The sequence below is a fragment of the Rhamphochromis longiceps genome, linkage group LG2, assembly GCF_057381845.1.
Source record: "Rhamphochromis longiceps isolate RC_006_pf linkage group LG2, R_longiceps_female_GT1.1, whole genome shotgun sequence".
Classification (NCBI taxonomy): domain Eukaryota; kingdom Metazoa; phylum Chordata; class Actinopteri; order Cichliformes; family Cichlidae; genus Rhamphochromis; species Rhamphochromis longiceps.
Window position 1 is genome coordinate 41,764,839 of NC_140558.1, and position 15,915 is coordinate 41,780,753.

The 15,915-nt window shown below is 37.7% G+C and overlaps 1 protein-coding gene across 1 annotated transcript; it reads right to left on the reverse strand.

The window, feature by feature from the left end:
- Positions 1 to 255: 255 nt before the first annotated feature.
- On the reverse strand, positions 256 to 13,629 carry clnk (cytokine-dependent hematopoietic cell linker). Its single transcript, XM_085383016.1, has 17 exons — positions 13,504 to 13,629; positions 9,507 to 9,547; positions 7,556 to 7,703; positions 6,534 to 6,586; positions 6,379 to 6,433; positions 5,158 to 5,208; positions 5,037 to 5,077; positions 4,898 to 4,908; positions 4,725 to 4,808; positions 4,475 to 4,499; positions 4,260 to 4,284; positions 4,096 to 4,171; positions 3,998 to 4,014; positions 3,824 to 3,918; positions 1,594 to 1,668; positions 1,269 to 1,424; positions 256 to 1,184 (listed from the first exon to the last, which is right to left on the reverse strand). Exons 2-17 carry the CDS (start codon positions 9,507 to 9,509, stop codon positions 1,032 to 1,034), a joined length of 1,068 nt encoding a protein of 355 aa, XP_085239142.1. The 5' UTR covers positions 9,510 to 9,547; positions 13,504 to 13,629; the 3' UTR covers positions 256 to 1,031.
- Positions 13,630 to 15,915: the final 2,286 nt, after the last annotated feature.

Below are 15,915 nucleotides of genomic sequence, written 5' to 3' on the forward strand. Positions count from 1 at the left end.
TAAAATCTTTATAACATTTCGTGCAGTTCATGACTGAAAAACAGCATTGTGCTGGTTAAAAATAAGGACAGGGAAGTAAGTCTGATTTAAGAAAAAGAAAGGAAAATGTGAAGTAGGTATGGAAGTCCATTCCTGCCAAGAAAAGTATACAAGGAGGCGAAACACATGAAAATGCTAACTTTTTTATATGGATTCATGATCAGCGTTTAACTGAATTCCAAATCAACTGTCCAAAAACCAGATTAGTATTTAAGAGATTAATATTTAATATTTCTTTTATTTCTCAGTAGATATGTGTATATGTTTATACAAATATCCATATAAAGCAAAAAATGACCAAAGATTACGCTATTTGGTTCTAGCTTTTTGGTTTGTATAATTGTACAGTTACAGACTTTTTATTTTAGATTGCTGCTACAAAATATACAATTTGAAGACATTAAATTAGGATAATTAGGGTAGATCACTATTATCTGTCAGAGAGAAGTGGGTCTCTAATCGGGTCCGGGGGACAAGGGATCTGTAAAATAATTTGTTAAATTGCGCTAGATCATTAAAAAGTGCATTTTACATATTGGGGACCATTTGATTCAATAACAAAAGCATATTTTATCCAGTAATTGCTACCATATTATGGAGGAACAGGAGGAACTGATATGATTGTGACTCACTGCAACAATGAAATCACTTGCTAGTTTATTAGCCTGGTAGCTAGCAGGTGTGGGAAGATTTTCGAATGCTGTGGCAGAACCAGCCAAATCGATATTTTGATTATAGGAGGTTTTGTGTCACTGGACCCAAAGAATTTGAGAACCACTTGTCTATGGGATTAATTTAAAAACCATTAGCACATTATTATTATCAAAATAACCAGAATTTATAGGTACGTCTGATCAACGTATATATTTTTCTTTTACAAAATCCATCCACCCCAACTTGCTCAGAATGACAGCGCTACAGTTTTTGTGGAACTGTGAACACACATGACACAAGAAGCACGTTGACAAATCTTTGTTGGCAAGGTTCACATGTTATTGTAGCAACCGTTCAACATCCCCTTTTGTTATAGGAAATGTCAGCACACAGTTGTCTGGGTACTTGTTTCCCATCGCGGTTCTCCCACTGACAAGTGTTATTGGAAATATGGAGTGGAACTTGATGATGTCTGCCACAGAGTCAAACATCTGAGGAAAAATAAAGGGAATTAGAGTAAATATAGTGCGATTGAGGGTTCTTAATGAAACATTTTCTGAAATGTGTTCACTCACATCATTTGAACGATATCCTGTGCCCAATGCGTACTTTTTTGTGCTCTCGACAAACCGAATTTTGACATTGTAAACCTTCTTCTCATGATACACAACCAATACCAAGGGTTCAAAGTTGCTGTTGGTGGAGCAGTCTCGTACCAAAAATGCACCATCCTAATGGGAGGAGTTACAGAAAGAAAAGAATACTCCTGTTAAACTGTGCTTTTGGTGTGTTGTTTTTACACTTTCAACTGATATAGATCCAAATAACTATGTTTAACATCTGCCCAAGCTTAAGACATGTTCAGTTATATTTTTATATTTAGAGTCCTTATTCATATACCTTGTTCACCAGGTGCAAGGCGTGCTCAGCATCTGCTCGATTGCATGTCCCGATGTACCAATCTTCCTCACAGGTCTGCCAGAAAAGTTCATTGATCAGTGGATTCAAAGCTAGTTAATATCACGTTGTGATGGATATCATTCTTGATTACAGGATTAGTTTGGGTTAATTATGGATAGTTGTGAAAAATTAGATACACCTCCACTGTTTCCATAGGAATTAAAGGGGTAATTAGCAGCCAGGTGATGCCAATACACTTGATTACCTGATCATCAGCACATGTGATCATCTCTAAAACACAGAAGCTTTGGCATTTTGCTGGAAATGATTATTCAGGTGTTTGTTTACACAATACTACAGTTTTCCCAGGAGTGGATTCCCCCAAGAAATTCACCCCAAGGTCAAACTGTGCATTGCTAGGTGCTGCAAAATAAGTGAAAAATACCCAAGAGCTACATCTTAGACTCTACAGGCCTCAGTTAACATGCTGAACCTTAAAGCTCTTGAATGTACAATTAGAAAAAGAATGAACATGTTTGGCTTTTTTTGAAAGGGTTACCAGTAGAAAGCTACTTCTTTCTGAAGAAACGTAGTAGCATGGCTGCAAGTCTGCAAAGTTGCATCTTAACAAACCACAACATCTCAGGAACAGTCTCCTTTGGACTGATGAGACCAAAGTGGAGATATTTGGCGTGGCGAGGTGTAATTTCTTGGCTCAGCTGCTGGAGGGAAAGGTGGAGCAAAGTGGTTGAGGAGAAGTGCCAGCTGAAGAGAATAGTGCATCTGCTAATTAAGCTCTCCTACTGAATAATAGGTGTTAAAAACTGTGTCTATGCAATACCGAAGTGACTCATAGTAGCAAAGATACTTGCTGCTGCCACATGCTAAACATAGCATGTCAGTGCAAACACCTCTTACCAACTGGTGGTGGAGGTATGATGGCTGGGTCTTGTTTTGCAGACACAGGATCTGTGCAGTTGATCATAAACTCCGCTGCATACCAAAGTACTCTTAAGTGAAGTCTAAGGCCATCTGTCCAACAGCTAAAGCATGACTGAAACTGGATCATGCAACCGGGAAAATCATCCCAAGTACAGCAGCAAATCTACAACGAATGACCCAGTCAAAGTCCAGACCTCAACCTGATTAAAATAGACGGTGGGACCCTAAGAAAGCTGCACATGAACAAATGCCTGCAAACCTCAATGAACTGAAGCAATGTTGTAAAGAAGAGTGGGCCAAAATCCCTCCACAATGACACAAGGGACTGGTAAAGTCCTTTAAAGTCATTCTTGAATCCTGAATCACTTAACCTTTCAAATGTCTTTTTTAGAGTTCTACGAAAATTTTAAGTTTGCAAAGAAAAGCGTCTGGACTTCTTTAAGTTTCCTTGAAGACGTTTCCCCTCTCATCCAAGAAGCTTCTTCAGTTCTAAGAGCAGTTGGTGGAGAGTCCCAGATTTTAAGCCCTATGGGAGTGTCCCCAAGAGGGTCATGGACCCCCTCTTGATCCTCTACCGAATCACACGAGCCAAGGTGTGAAAATGGGTGTGGGTCACAATCAGCCAAGGTTTCAGGTGAACCCACTGTCAAACCTATCCCCACACTGTCATGTGATTTACTGAGGTTAAATGGCCCAGGATGTGAGTGGGTGTTAAGGTGTCTGGGGAGGGAACTCAAAACTGGATTATAGATGTCAGTTGGTGTTGTAAGCCACCTTCTCTGTTCAAAGATGGTCGTTCACAGTGGACATAGATGCTTCTTTCACTCCTCTTTCAAACCGTCTGTCTTCTCTGTCCAAAATGTGAACATTGGCGTCCTTGAAACAATGACTTTTGTCCTTTAGATGCATGCGAGTTGTGTCCCGTGGAGGTGGCTCTTCCATGTTGTGAACCCATTGGGCTAGTTTTCACAGTGGGTTCACCTGAAACCTTGGCTGATTGTGACTCACACACACTTTCACACCTTGGCTCATGTGATTAGGTAGAGGATCCATACGGGGCACATGACCCTCTTGGGGACACTCCCATAGGGCTGGGAATCTGGGACTATCCACCAACTGCTCTTAGAACTGAAGAAGCTTCTTGGATGAGAGGTGAAAAGTCTCTTAAAGAAGTCCAGACGCTTCTTTCCAAGCTCCTTAGAGTACGATGATCTGGATGACTGAGAACCTTTACAGACATACTTCAACAAAAACTTTCTTTTTCACATGACTGTGGCAGCACATGTACCTGTTGAGGCTTTTCCATTGGGACAAAGTCGTGCTGGTCAAAGTCTTCTTTCGTCTGAGGCCATTCATGGTGATGGCGTTTTGATGGGACCCTTTCTTTAAGTAGATGTCAGGGGGGACTTATTAAGTCAGTAACTGTATAATGACTGATAATGACGAGCCCAAAGATACTTACCTAGACTTTGATGGGTCCTAAATAAAAGACAGAAAAGATGCATGTAAATAAGACATTTAAAAAAGCATCTTGAGAAGCCTGAAAATATAAAGTCAGACCTTCTTTCTAAGTGAGACTCCAAATCCAGTGAATGCCTGTAACTGCCAGGTGTAAGACTTTCAGAACTGAGTGGACCTAAAAATAAAAACCCTTTATGTGTTAATACAGTTGTAAACAATTATTGGTAACGCTTTATCACAAGAGGCTGTGATTTTTATCTTACCTTTCATATGTGAACTAAACTCTGCCTGTTAAAAGTATAAAAAGAGAGTTAAACGGCAATGCTTGGTGAAATTTGTAGAATAAAATCAAATGTATATATGAATAAGGAAAGCATGTTTATTTTACAGTATTTCTCATAGGACTTAGTTTGTTAAGAGATGGTGAATAAAACGCAAACAACACCTTCTTATAGGTTCAGCATTTTTAGCTACTTACATTTCTAGTGGTCCCGTGCTCTCTGCTGAAATCAAATGACATTAAATAACATGTCAGAAGAGCCTCCAGCATTTTCTGTGATAATCTTTCCAACCAGCAGATGGTGTCATCGCTACACTGTACAAACTGTGGGGTGTTGTTTTTGCTTTACACCATTATTGCAGGGAAAACGTCACACTGGGTTATCGTCAACTCCAGCAAATTAAAACCACAGTGTCAGGTTCTATATGTAAAATAAAACAGTACTCACTCTCTCCTGCAACCTTGCTGTGGAGCCTTTCCAGACAAGACATTGACCAACTCCAGGGTAAAAGGTGACGGTGATTGCAAACTCCTGCAGGAACAAAGAATCAAACAGTAAGTGCGTCCATAAGGCAGATAAATACAACAATGAGTAACTTAAACAATAATTTAGCAAATTACCTTTGTGAGTGCTGTAATGTTAGAAAGAGAAAAAGTTGGTCACCTTTTTAATAGTTTGTCAGCATTACAATTTATTGAAAGATAAAAAAGCAAACAAACAGTAGTACAGTAAACTGTATTGTTTGGCAGGTGAAGTTACCTGGTCTCCTTTTGGCACAGGTGGGATCCTCCTATCTGTAACTACACCACGTGAATATACAATATGAGATTTAAACTGTGACCCAGAAAGGCAAAACAATTTCAGTCAGCTGAGATGTTACCTGTTTTCATCTTTTGTCGGCCAGGCTTCAGATCTCTATTTATCACAGGTGCTGTGTTTCAAACACAGAAGACAAAGGTGAAAAGGTTCTTTTCTGGGACAGAATCAGCTTTTACTCAGTTTACGGAAAACATTACAGTACATTTAACTAAAGACAACCAGCATCCTTCAATTAATCTGTAATAATCAGCTTTAGTATTAGAGGATGCCAAATCTACTGAGATCAGAAGCTGTAAATCTATGAGAAAAAAGTATTTTATGTTAAGCTGCATTAAATTAAACAGAAAAAAAGAGTCGCCAAAGACTGCACATCACTAGAGGCTGAATATTTCTCACCACACCATGCATGGATGAGAGGTATATCTAGATCCTGCTTAGTTAAAAAATATTCTTAAGAATTTCAAGACAATGTCTCCCATTTTTGAAATGTTTATTAATTTTAAATGTTTGCCCTTCCCAGTGGTGCAGTCACCTCTATGCCGCCCTCTGTGCCATCTCTGGTAAACTTTTCATGTCAACCTATCCATTCGTTTCTGAGCATTACCACAAACAATACAACAAAAAGACATACAGAGTGATGAAATGAACTACATAACTTCATGTTATCTGGTTGAGTTAAAAACTAGCTGAATATCGACAGCTACCACTAAATCCCCAAGTTGTTTAGGTGGAGTTGACTTTCCTACTTTGTCAGTCAAGTGTAAAACACAACTTCAGATTTCTTTTGAAGTACTTTCTTTTCATTCTTCTTTGATTTTAAGCGACAATTAGAGCTAGTATTTGCTTCACTATGTTCATTAGCTAGTCGCTGCCCACTCTGGCAGTGCAAAGGTGCAAGGGCAGGCAGCAACTAATTAATGAAGTTAGTTGCATCATATGGGTTTTCAGCATGAGTAATGCCGTCTAAGTGACTCTGTGCTTTGATGAGCAGCAACCAAGAAGAGAGAAATTATTAAGCCATTGCAAAGACTAAGTTACCTTCAATATTTATCCAATGTTTTCTCATTTTCATTGATCATATTTGCCAGCACAAGCTGCTGTTACCAGGCAAAGTATGGATGTGCGCGATTATGTAATTAAGTTATTTTAACTGTTAATTAACTGTGATTTAATAGTTTTGTTTTTCAAGGTAAACAAAGATGTCTCTGATTTGAATTTCACTGTTACTGTTCAGTATCTTTACCACAATAATCACTCAATTTTAAATGCGTTGTAGGTTTACCTGTTGAAAATGGTGTTTCTCTGGATGGACATCTTGGGAGGATGTTTGAGTTTCCCTGATTGATTGAAGAGCACAACGAAATGTGGAGTACGGTCAGTAAGGTAGTTGCATTCAAATTGTATATTCATTAATGAAGACCAAAAAAGAAACCTTACAGGGGAGAGTGATGAAAGGTTGTGAGCTGATGATGACCTTGGGAGATCCCTGTCTTAAGAGCCAAAGAAACACTCTCATCAATGACTGTGATGATAGTACTTTAAGAAGTTCCAGTGTAAGCTGACAGTTTAAACACCCTGTGAGTTTGTATCATTCCTGTAAGTCGGTCGATGTCGGTCCCAGTAGTGCACTGCAGCAGCAGACTGTATTGATTACAGAGGGAGAATGCTCCAAGTGTGAACAAATTTAAAAGCCACATTCACTATAAAGTTGTAGACATGCAGCTGTGAGGCCCCTGGCTGCGGGCCACATCCAAGCAGGAGAGTAAAGCGAGCTTGTTCGCACTGCACATTTCCCTCTCTTCCCCCTCAGCTGCTGGATAATTGTAATCTCCCGCAGTCTGACTCAGCCAACAGATGGCCCTGGAGACCCACTGGCAGATCATGCTCACTCAGCATGAGCTCTTTCTCAGATCCAGGCTGCTTTCATTCTCACCACAGTTTGTGGTAGATCTGTTTTTTCCCCTGCACCTCATTCAGCTTCATTCTAATTACATTCATGAGAGCATTTCTGTGTAGGAAGGTAAAATAGACTCAGTGTCCCTGTGTCAAGTACAAATAGTACTTTAAGTCAAGTTTGAAGAAGTTTGGGAATTATTAAAATCATTTTAGTGGTTTTAGATTAAGATAACTGCTTAACAATTCATTTAATAATTACTTGTGGACGTATGTCCTTAATCCACTGTATATGTATACATTTAAGAAATAATGAAAAAAGGAAATAATAAAACACTATTAAACATAATAATAATAATAATCACTAAGCTCCTCTTACTTTCATGTTTTAATGTGCTTTATTAGGACCAAATAAACAACTTTTCTCAGTGGTCTCATTAAAGACGCTTTAAATACATTTTCAACTCATGAAATTAAAATCAAGCTATAGCTGAGGTAGTAGCAGTACTAGATGTTAGTATGAACAAAACTAACATTAAAATAGAAATGAAAGACTTTCTTTCTACCTGCATACTCTTGGTCATCATTTATGGGCCTCGCAGGGAGAATGCGTACACTAAGCACTTCTTCCTGGTTATCCACCACGTCGTACTCTGGTTCCTCTACGTCGTTAGCATATCTTTGAGTTCTGTTCCTTTCTGCTCTGCTGCGATCCTGTGAAAAGAAAATTGCAGCTTCTTTAGAGTGGGAAATGACACTGGCCTGCTGTTATTATTGCCATTATTTTTGTTTTTTGTTGTAGTTTTTTTAACTTGCCTTTTCTTGCCCTCAACATCAGTATAAAGTAACATATTCTGAGCAGGCAACTCTTTGCAGTTTCGATGCACATACACTACACTAAGCACAGGAAGCAACTATGGTGATATAACCCGCTGCTTGTCCCCCAGGGATTTCCTCATTTACAATTACACAGGCACCAAAGCCAACACATCATAGAAAAAGAGGTGATAGCTTGTGACACAGTGTTAAAAATCAGCAGCGTCTATTTCTGGGAGTTAATGACATATGACACAAAGTGCATTGTGACCATGTTTGGTATTTTGTTCCTGCTGTTGCAAATTTGGAAAGATGGGTGAGATTACGGTGAATACACAGTTAACGGGTGCATTGATCGTGCCGAATCAAACCTGCTCCTCTCCTTTAGTTAAAAACCTCCTTTGCTTTTAATGAGGAGAAGTCAAGACTGACTTTTCCACAAGGAAATTGATGTTTGTGTCCAGCAGGTGCAGTGTCACCATTAGACATTTGTGCACCACCCAACCTGAATATTTTGTGGAAACCATGTGTCCATGTTTTCTGTCTCTAATGATGCACCCTGAGACTTTATTTTAAAAATACTGGGCTGGAAATGTATTTTTTTAATTCCCCATTTATTAAACTAATCTATCTAAACTACCTGACTAATGCAGTCTTAATGAGAAAATTAAATTGCAAGCAATCCTTAATCGACATTTAAACCAAATAAAAAAAAGTAACAGTATAGGTTTTTAAACAGATATTAGTCCTCCTCAGCTAAAAACACTTTTATGAAAAGAAAACATTTGAGATATGCAACATTAGATTTTACTTCAGGTCTGTTACACATTTTTGTAGTTTGCTGTAGTTCATGATACAATGTTCAAAATAGTTTTTCAGAATATGATTGAACTATAATGTTTTTGTTGTAGAAATCAACTCTAACTCGACATTTTCAGTCTTTGAATCATCATATAGATCATAGAGTTCAATAGAGTTCAATAGAGTTCAATAGAGTTATCCAGATGAATGAGAAAAGAACAAAAACATACGTTTAGGTTTTTAAGTTAAGATCAGATTTCGTCCCTTTCTGATGTACATGCAAGCCGTTTCCTCTTTCCAGAGGACTTTGGTCATTACGTTTGAGTGTTAGCACTTTGCGCCATGCAACGTCGTTCTGCTCTGCACTTCTGAGAAGCATCGTGAACCTAAGCGCTTAGGAAAGTACAGAAGAAGCTTTCCTCTAAACACAGAGCATTTCCTTGTAATACCTTGGTGCTGACATTACATAGTAATCGCCCAAACAATACGTTTACCTAGAATATATAACAACTATTTTAATTTCTTTAAACCTCTTATGTTTTTAAATGATAGACGTATAATGTATTAATTCATTAACAAGTATTATTAATAGTAACCAACACATGTCAGCAGAGTGCATGTAAACTTATGAGAAAATTATTGTATAATTGGTGACACTAATATAAAATATTTCACAATTTCAGTTTAGAAATGATATTACTAAATCACAGAGAACAATCCTTGTCGCCTACAATGTGTTGTTTTTACAATGCACTAACAATGACAGAGCAGAATCTCACTTCAGTCATTTCTGTGCTAAAAGGTAATTACACAGGGGGCTGCAGACTCCCAGCGTATCCCCTGGGAACATTCATGTGGAACCAGCAGCGAAACGCTGTGGATACGGCCGCCATAACTCACCATTATCACAGCAGACTCATGGCTGTTCCCTCTCTCTGCAGCTAACGAGGGGGTGAAACAAAAATGAAAAACATCATTAGTTGGGTGTTCAGCAAAAGAATGTGGCCTTCCAATACAGTTTGTCCTTGGACTTTTCTTACTCAACAGTTACACATGCAGAGGAATGAGGTCATTATATACAACAAAACAGAGCCGTTTGTGGCCTCCTGCTGCTGTCACTTGGAGCCACGATGTTTTCTTTCGGGTGTGAATTATATTTTTAACATAACAGAAACTGTTCAGCAATTTTTTTTAACACTTTTTAAAAAAATGTTAACTCAATCCATCCATCCATTGAAGGTTGATCATTTGACATTTGACATTACCACCTAGGGGTGGGGAAAAAAATCGATACTGTGTAGCATCGTGATATTTTGTTTGCTAATAATGTATCGATGCAGGGACAGCAGAAATCGATATTTTGTTACAAAAAAGGTTTTTGTGCTCTGACTTCAGAGCATGTTGATCCTTTTTCTGAGCAAGAATCCTGACGCTGTCCAAATGTGTTTAACTTGTTTTTGGCAGCAATAAACATGACAGTTTACTTATTTTAATTTAAGACATGTTTTATTTTAATTAAGTTTAAAACTTTTTTATTTAACGCAAAATTATGTATTGTTTTAATTTACTTTCAAATTCTTCAGTTGCTGAAGGGGCTGCATAGTTTTCATATTGCATAGTTCAGAATAGCTGTAATTGTACCAGATGGTTGCATTCAGTTCAGTGGGACTAGACTGTAATACAAACCGTTCAGTTTGTCAACAATAAAACTGAAATGAGAGAAAGACTGAGTGCGAGACTTTGATATTAGATAAAATGAATATTGATAAAGTTTAACTTTATGTATGTAGAATCTGAATATCGCAAAATATTTTTTAAAATTGCAATGATACCGTATCGTGCGTTATGTATTGTGATAATATCGTATCGTGGGATGTATGATGATTCCCACCTCCATTATCACCTGGCTTTGGAGTTTGTTCTTCAAATGGAAGGACTGATGATGCCAAAAAGCAAAAAGCAAAAAACAAACAATCAAACAAACAAAAACAAAAACAAAAAACCAAGCAAAACAAAAATACCAGAACTATTCAATTATTCTTATCTTATGTTAAGCACGCTGAGTTTACATGTAACAAAATGTCATTGAAATTAACACTGACGAGTTTTTCTTGGTCATAGCTGAACTATGGTCAACAGTTCTGACCCCCCCCCCCCCCCCCCCCCCCCCCAACACCCAAAAATCTAAGAAACAAACCAAAAAACTTGTATTAGTTAAAATTCATGACGATGATCAAGTTTGCTAATGATTATATTTGACTTTTTAAATATAATTGTTCACATATTAACATTATTCCTACTTAAAATGAGGTTCTGCAGGATTTGAAGGAAGAGACGTGACCTGGTTTAGATTTATGGAGGTGCTTATGGAGGTAACTCATATTAATAACTGAGGACACTCAGTTTATAACTTTTCTAGACCAGCGTCAGTGCTACACACTCTTGCCTTCACTCTTGGCTCAATCATACAGATGAGTTTACCTAAACTTCAGTGATGACTGTTTTATATAACTTTCTTTTCTAAAAGGTTCGGTCAAGTGTCATCAGCATAATGAGCAATAAGGCTGTATTGGCGGATTATGGGAGGCAGAGGAAACGTGATATTAGATTTTGGTTAAATACGCAAAGTAATTAGCATCCCGAACAAGTTGTAGATCACCCAAATAAGACCAGATCAAACACGATCAAACGTGAGCCTTCCCTGCAACTCGGTAATATCACTGCATGTGTCTAAAAGTATCTCTCTGTATGGTCAAGATAATGTTGCTGATTTTTACAATTTTGTTTACAGTTTTGTCTTAAAAATCTAACAATTAATTCATGAAAAATCCATAAAATTTAAACTCACAACCGCATACAATGTCAGAATTTAATCCATGAATAATTTAACCGGTCAACACTCCTTACCCCAAACATGCTGGTGCTGGTGTATTTTGAATCAAATAAACTTAATATACGTTAAATCTGATTAACTTTACACTGTTTGAAATACACTGTATTTCAAATGGTTAACACATCACTAGCGAGAGTATGTCCAAAGTAAAAGTCTTACTTCTTCTGTAATTTAGAGGCACATACTTGTTGAATCACAATGTGCCACAGACGGTTTTCTCATTAACAGTTCAATAATTAGGTGCTCCAGAGGTTTCAGTCTTTCTTAATGCCAAAAAACGGGGGTTAAAGTGAATAAAAGTGAGCAGATTTTACGTGGTCCACAAGTTCGTGAATATCACAAAGGTGGCTGTGAAATCGTTTTAAATTTGATCACATTAGATCACTCAGATCAAATGAACTGAAATCCAATCTCACAGTGAAACAGCTGAAGGGCACAAAGACAGTTGTTATGCTTTTGCATTAGCACGCTGCACTGAGACAGACTCGTGCAGTCACAGTTCCTTCACTTGTGTAATTTTCAAATTTTAACCTCCTAGGACCTGCGTCCACATATGTGGACAACACATTTTGGGATATTTAGACCAAAATACTAAATTTTGCTCTACAAGGGCCTGACATCCACTTACGAGGACATTATTCTGCTACCGTTCTATCAAAATTGTGAACGAATATCCTCAGATGTGGCTCTCATTTTTCCTAAAAACAAAAATAAGGTAAAAATAAAAAAATCTGGTAATTCTTTGTGTTTACATTCATCGTGTCCCAATCAGCCCAAATATCAAAGAGAAATTAAAAATGCTGCCGTGGAAGAGTTCGGGTCTTAGGAGGTTAAAAATATTCCATGAATTTTAAAATCCTGTTTTCAAAAAGGGCACAAAGAGGAAAAGAACCACATCCTCACGAGTTATCCACCAGTCTTTGATTGACAGCTTTTGATAGTTTTCTTTGGCCATGAAGGAAAACAAAACAGAAAGCAGGAAGGAAACCTGCCCAAAATAGAATTTAGGACATTTCAGCAATTTGAGGGATTGTGAAAATGCCAGCTGACATTAGAGGCTACCGACTCAAGAAGCAGCAAACTCAGTATTGGATTTGGCACTGTGGTCTAACACTCTGTGGGGCTGCCTGACTGCTTTGCAGAGCTTACTGGGCCACGGGAAGTGGGGTGGGGCGAGACATATGAAAAAGGAGATTAGATACATGGAGCTAGCATCTGAGGTTAAGCAGTTAGTCTGGAAAATAAACTTGTGCCCCATGGAAATTGGGTGCAGAGGATTGTGGCAACTCAAACCACCAGCCTACTTAAGGATTTGTGACCTGGCTTTGCTACGGAGATCAAGAACGTATCAACTGCAGAGAGCGAGAATAAGCTCAGTGTGAGGAAGCGCCATCAACAAATTATGATGATTATCATTAAAAGTTATTTCCCTCTGTTGACACACGTTAATCGATTTGTATCGATTTGCAGGTAGTTAGAAGCAAGTAGATTGGTTCGCTCTTTGTGCATCTTTTATCAAACTCACTTAGCACACTTGACTTTTTAGGTTGTGCAATAAAAGCGCTCGTTGACAGTTTTCATTTTATGACTGTAATTTGGTTACGCAGTGTGAAATATTTCAATTTTGCTCTGTGTAATTATTTTTGTGAACCAAAATTAGAGGCACCTTATATTTCTAACATACATATATATGTATTTTTAGAATTGACCATAATTAACTTGACACGGTTTCAATCACACTTCAGTTTTAGGAAGTTCAATGTTCATAATACAGAATAAAACGACTTTTTAATCAAATTTAAACCAACTGAAATCTTGTTCTTGAATTTTAATCAAAGTGAGTTTCTCATCTTTTGCAGCAGCTCTTGCCTTTTAAAGACCCCCTTTCCTATTCACACATTTTCATCTATTTTTAGCACAGAGAAACATCTGCGCTTTGTTCTTTTGTAGCATTTACACACTCACAAATGCAGAATTTCAACATTCAACTCAAAGTGAACCCACCTTTTCTGAAGATTATACAGCAAGCACACCTTCATCAGTAAGTGACCAGCAGTTTTGTGCTTCTTTGGTTTGTGTATGGTTATAGAGAGAAAGTGTCTGCAGTATGTCTTCCTTCCCGGTGTACGCGCAGAGACACTGAGGTTGCATCAAGTCTCTAAGTCTCAGAGTTAAGCAGCCCACTGTAACCTAAAATAACTTCCTGTGTGGTGAGTAACTGGCCTATAACTCAAGGTCTTCTCTGTTTTAGACAATAAAATGGTTCTTTGCAGACAGTTTCTACTTGTGCATCTGTGCCCTGACTTTACTGACACTAAATTGTCAATTCAGAAAATGAACAAAATATTTTGCAGACGCATCCTTTCAAACACGAGTCTTTGTTTAAGTTTCTTTATTACTTCTGTGGCAACTTTTAGCTCTGTGCGAATTATTTCCTGTGTTGTTTCGCCCTGTGATTTTGACAGCTTATTGTTTGACACTATTTTAAAAGCATGCATAAAGCTAAACACTACACCAGATGCTCAGTAAATCAGGGTCGAACGAATCTTTACTAAAGTAGGTTTTTCTGTTGATTTTAAAAGGAACATGATGACATTTCGACATCTGCTCTGCCAAGCGGTAAAGGAAGCACGGTGACATTTACCCATTCTTCAACTGGCTTCATTTATGTAACAACCATATGGGTGAGCCCAAATTGTAATCTGAGTAAATATTTTAGCACGAAATTTGACTTCAGTGCAATATTTACTCATTTTATAGCACCTAATAAAGTATTGAGGATATACTTAGGAAGCACTGCTAAAAGAAAAGCTTTTGTTCACACATTCAACCCTTTAGCATTTAATGTGATAGTTATAAACCCAGAAACCCAAACTGGACAGCTGTAAACATGTAACTAACTAATATTAGTAATGTAATAGCTCAAATGAAGGAAATCTGCTGAATCGTGTTTTAAATGCGTCATTGTTGGCCATGAAGTGACATTGGAGTGAAGCTCCAATGCTCACTGAGGATAGCTCACGATAAACGTGCAGACAGTACTTATTGTTTTCTTCTTTTTTAAAAATACTTGATCTGGAACAAATCCAGGAAGGTATTTAACGAATGTTCTCTTTAAATGCCTCATTTTCTCACATTCAGAAAGTGGTGACCTGTGCACGCACTTAAGATGACCTTTTAGCTCAAGAGAAATGGAAAACTTTTTGGTCCTTCAGTCCCAAGATTGCACACATTATTAGAGCTTCGCTTTTATTGCTTTGGCCATCTGTAAATGGTAAAGCCTGGAATCAATGCACTGCTGACGTGTAATTCTGCTTCATTCTTAGATGATAACTGCTATTTTTCTGTTAATTGTGACTTTCATGTACTTTGATCCAAGTAAATATTTTTTTATAGGGATCTAAGTAGTTAACTTGCAAACTATTATGATAATACAAGCAATAGAACCAAGACTTCTACAAAATAAATACTTTTTAAAAGAAAGTAGTTATATTAAAAGATGTAATATAAAAGCGTAAATATTTTTTCACGTTTTTCTTTTCCGGGCCAGCTTCTTCTGTTCTTCCTGTTCATGCGAGCAAGTAGTTTTTGTGTCTTTTTAAAGTTACTTCCTGTTACATTTTGAAGAGTTTCATGTGTTTGCTTTAGTCATTCGATCCTTTTCCTTTTGTATTCATGAATCCATTTTTATCCTTCTCTGTGTTCTACCCTGAGCTTCTCACCTGACTCCTGATCCCATGTTCTTCCTCTGTGTATAATAATTCTAGTCATATTTACCATCCTGTCAGTCACTGGGTCATGCTAAAGAAAACTTGGCCATGATCAGTGCAATTTTAACAAAACAGATCAGGTTACACATAATTTATGAATATAATTTGTTTTTGTTTTTTAAGTAAACACAAAAGGAAAGAAAAACATGAAAGAAAAACTTATTTTTTTTGTTTCTGGTGAGTTCGGTTAATAAGCTGTCAGTGGCTGAGCTGAACACCCACATTCACAGTAGTTCACATAGTCTGTGGGCACATAGTAACCCTACTGCTAACCTTTGTACTGTTTATTTTAGTTGCTTAGGTTAAAGAAGCCACCTAGAGCAACTGAGTAAAAAATAAATTACATCATACATTATTGGGGATTTAAATGCTTTTAATGCTGCCGTTATGAAAAACTGAAATACTGAAGTTTCAGACGACTTCTCAGCGATCAGCAAATCCATTCTAGAGCTGACCTGCCTGTCTGTTTAAACAGAGTAATGCTACAGCAAAGTGTCTTCCTGTCTGCAGAGGGTAAGAGGCCTGGTCCCCTCTAAAAAGCAATGCAGCAGAGCACGAGCGCACAAGGTCAGTCTCTCTCCTGTGGTTTCTTCTGCAATGGTATAGCCTGACTTCCTGTGAAAGATTACCATCAAGCCTCTCGTAT